The 3,813-nt window shown below is 41.8% G+C and overlaps 1 protein-coding gene across 3 annotated transcripts; it reads right to left on the bottom strand.

Moving 5' to 3' along the window:
- Positions 1–199: 199 nt before the first annotated feature.
- On the bottom strand, positions 200–3,770 carry naa50 (N-alpha-acetyltransferase 50, NatE catalytic subunit). 3 transcript variants are annotated; one of them, XM_037456380.2, is made up of 5 exons: positions 3,549–3,770; positions 2,254–2,387; positions 1,831–1,950; positions 1,670–1,736; positions 200–1,560 (listed from the first exon to the last, which is right to left on the bottom strand). In XM_037456380.2, the coding sequence occupies exons 1-5, from the start codon at positions 3,554–3,556 to the stop codon at positions 1,383–1,385; spliced, it is 507 nt and encodes a 168-aa protein (XP_037312277.1). In that variant the 5' UTR covers positions 3,557–3,770; the 3' UTR covers positions 200–1,382. The 3 variants fall into 3 exon arrangements, with proteins under 3 accessions (XP_037312277.1, XP_037312276.1, XP_062415249.1); XM_037456379.2 differs by having other exon boundaries at positions 2,254–2,390; positions 3,549–3,769; XM_062559265.1 differs by lacking the exon at positions 3,549–3,770 and adding an exon at positions 3,163–3,182.
- Positions 3,771–3,813: the final 43 nt, after the last annotated feature.

Genomic DNA, 3,813 nt, shown 5'->3' with positions numbered 1-3,813 from the left:
ACAATCTGGCGACACCTAACGCAGTGCAGAAAGAGGAGGGCCCTACAGTAGCTGACAGCCAATAGCATTCGGGATATGGGAGTTTTCTGCCAATCATGACGGGGATCCAGGGATATATTTCTAATACCTTGGCTTTTTTTTAAATAATCGTGCATTTAGATCTCAATTAATACAGAATGAGACAATTGGTAAAAGCGTGTACTGCAAATAGTAATTCCTTTATTTAGACGTTAAAAAGTCTTACAATATAGAGCTCCAGAAAAGATAAAATTCTTCAAAGAAAGGAAAAAACATGCTTAACGTTATACTACAGTGGAGAGGACACAACTCTCCTTGCATGCAGAGGGGACAGAGCTTCCTCTGGGTTAAACACTTTTCAAGGGACAATACCAATATTGCCAAAGTATCAGAAAGGTGTTGTGTTTAACAGAAGCCGACTGAGGCAGGTAGCTATAGAGGACAAATTCTGGAAAGGGCTCAAACATGTTTATGGTAAGATGTCCCAAAATACTTCCATTCCTTAGAGATCCTAACACACCTTCGTTATACTACCAAAAGAAATGCCCATATCAAATCCAAAGCGGGCAAATTTAACCACCAAAACTATGCGAGTGCCCTTTTCAGAAACACCTTCAATGCAATATTAAGTTTGTTTTGCTTTTTCTAGAATTTTTTCAGTCTTAGTTAACCCAGGAGAACCTCTGAACCACTTGCCGTTTTAATGTAAAAAATAGAAATGTTGATGGGGAATTAAATTAACAGGCTGGAAAATAAAGTTATTCAGAAACTATGAGTGGTGACAGTGTCTTTCCACCACCTCAAAACTGTTCAGCCTTCTTTACACCCGAACTCTGTTCAGAACATTGAAAAGCTGGTCAGACTAATTTACCATAATTCCCAAGTTTCAGGTGCTGAGGGGATCGAGTTGTGACCGTCCCCACCTTACAACTCAAAGCATCACTCCAAGCTGACCAGCTAGTACTTTTGTGCAGGCTCTAACCAACGGTTTTATTTCTGGTCAACAGTAAAGATATGTCCCAATTAGCTTTTATAACCGCATAAAAACAACTCAAACACAAACAGTATGATTTGCAAAACACCACACCCTCTCCTTGCACCAACTCTAAAGTTGGCAACCATGTCAATTGGAGCGCTTTTGAATTTTAAATTTGTTGTTGTTTTCCAATTATCTGTACGAGGACACAAAGCAATAAAATATGCAAAAACAGGGGACCCCTTTGCAAAAGAAATGCAGCATTTTTTGTACTTTAAATTTGTTTCGTTTTTGGCGTCCTGTGTTGAATTGTCGACCCCGGGGCGTTTGTCACAGTTCTGTTTCTGTGGAGGCTGGCACAACTGTGCTCTCGCCAAACACTGTGCCCCTACTCTGCCTTCTGAAGCTCTCCACTGGGCGGTGCACATGGGCTGCGCAGGCTCTTCTGCAACACATGGGCATCTGCGGGCTCTATCCTCTTGTAGTAATTCTTTTTTGTTTCGATGATCTCAAAGCCAAACTTCTGGTAAAAGTGAATGGCTGACTCATTGCTGATCTGCACATGACTGTGGGGAGGGATAAGACATATGTAGTTAGTGGTAGAAAAGTTTGAACAATTCAAGAATACAGCTACAATGGCCTCTCCTAATACACCTTCTACATGGAGTTACTCACAGGTAAATGTTGTCAAAAGTGCCATCCTTCTCACAGATGTTTAGCACATGATTCAGCATCTTTGTACCTGGAAAGACAAAAGCAACAAACGCAAAGATTATTAATAAAAACGTACGGCCACAAGGTGTACTCCAGTCTTGTAGAAATTCACAGCTCCTTACCAATTCCAAGTCTACGGTAGGGTGCTAGACAGCCCAACGTCATGATGTACAGTCTCTTCTGGTTCTGAGAGTGGTCCACTCTGCAGCACACAGCACCCACCGCAATGTCATTGAAGTATGCTGCAAGAAAAAGAGGACTAAAACGTCACAGACAAACAGGGAATCTTTAGTTCCTTCCAAGTGAAGAACCGATTATTGCAGAGAATGGGGGAAATTAAAGGTTTTTGTGACAGCATCATTTGATTAGGTCCAGGATGAACTTTGTCTATGAAGTTCTTGGTCTACGATGTTTGGAAACAAGCAGTTAAGGAAGAATTCATTTCCTAATTTGTCACTATTATCAGAAATAGATTACCTTCATGCTTTAAAAAATGTTTTGATGTTTTCTTTGAGAGTACATTGCATGAGTGGTGTTACGCTTACCTAGCTTTGCAAGCTCTCCAACTTCCAGTACATCTTTGTAAAACTTGTCATTGTAGCTGACAGGGAAGATGACCTGGTTCAGGCGTTTCAACTGCTTTATGTTGTGGGGCGTAACATCCCCCAGCTCGATCCGGCTACTGGAACAACAGAAAAATGGTCAAATGGTTGCAACAAGTACACTTGTGACTGAGTTTAATACTGATGAAATTCATTGAATAATGTAAAAATGAATACCAAATAGATGATTCATCGATAACTTTACTCAATCAACAGAACATTTGGGAATATTTTACTTCTGATCATTGTTAGGATCATCACAAAGCTGCAGCCCCTAGGTAAGACGAATTCTCCAAAGTTAAATCAAGGATCAAACCATATTTGATGAGAGCAGATCAACGGTCATAATTGACACACAAAATCGACAGCAATCCATTTCAAATATACACAAATACCCAAAGTCAATGACTTACAAGTTTCAGAGCTCCTACAAAATAAATAAGGCCCCTGCTAAGCTCAAGTGACAAGATAACCTGAGGATGTGTTTTAGTGTTCACTGTCGTATTTATAGGTTAACACATCCAAAAAACAGCTGTTGGTCACGTGGCGCGTTCATCTTTGCCAGCATCCAAAAAAACTTCAAACAACAAAGTCTTCCAAAATGATTTTAAAAAAAAACTAGCGTTAATAGCTCTCGCTATCTAACAACCACATCCGAAGCCCAACATTGGTACAACGTTGAGAACCGGTGCTGGTGTGGTTCTCTGACATGTACACGGAGTGAGCTGGAACAGACTCTCTAGTGGATCTCTGGAGTGGTTATCGCGGTATCTGACAGAGGGGATGACCGACATAACCTTAATGTGCCAGTGACTTGTTTAGCAACTTTGTTCACTGACTTGGCCAACATACCACATAGGATGTTCAGTTGAGCCGTGGTCGAGGCGAAGTATCGAACATCCAGGGTCTGCATGTGTAACGTTAGCTTAATTTAGCAAAGTGGGTTTTCTGACTCAGCTTCCCAGTAGCAGCTAGCTGAGCTAGCTAGCAAGCTAGATTTGAGAGACCGCTACTCGAGCGAACCGACAAACAGTCAACAAGTATAACCGCGACGGAAGAGTTTCGGCAACAGTGCTGTCTGTTGCAAACTTTTTTGTCATAGATGTAAATGAAAGTAGCTAAGGAAGCTAGCTAGCTAGCCTCTCCGTCTCCTCCCCGCCTCCCCTTGTAGAAAAAACAGACGTGAAAACTTTACTCGTGCTAAGCTACTTATCCATGACTCAAAAGCTTACACTCACCCTTTCATTGTAAAAAGATAATATCCCTTATTTTCGATGAGGCTGAACTCAAGAGTATTTTGGGGTAAAACGGAGGAATTTGGACAGAGTTGGGGTCGGGGATGCCTCCCGTTTTACCCTCCACATGTAGCTAGTTGCGGTGGTTACTGTTAGCTTAGCCACCGCACTCCTTCCACGACTGTGTGGAGCTTGTCAACCCTGACCCCCGCATGCGCACAAACGTTGCTGCATGTTGGCTTTAGAGTCATCTCTCCCTGAGTTAGGT

Source organism: Pungitius pungitius, chromosome 19 (assembly GCF_949316345.1).
Source record: "Pungitius pungitius chromosome 19, fPunPun2.1, whole genome shotgun sequence".
Taxonomy (NCBI): domain Eukaryota; kingdom Metazoa; phylum Chordata; class Actinopteri; order Perciformes; family Gasterosteidae; genus Pungitius; species Pungitius pungitius.
The sequence above is the reverse complement of the archived record's forward strand: the minus strand, read 5'-3'. Positions and strand labels throughout refer to the sequence as shown.

What these genes read in the sequence shown, in the direction of transcription:
- naa50 (XM_037456379.2), bottom strand. An exon ending in CTACCGTAGACTTGGAATTG is followed by an intron (nt 1,737 to 1,830) that starts GTAAGGAGCTGT and finishes TTGTCTTTCCAG; the next exon opens with GTACAAAGATGCTGAATCAT. An exon ending in ACTTTTGACAACATTTACCT is followed by an intron (nt 1,561 to 1,669) that starts GTGAGTAACTCC and finishes CCCTCCCCACAG; the next exon opens with TCATGTGCAGATCAGCAATG.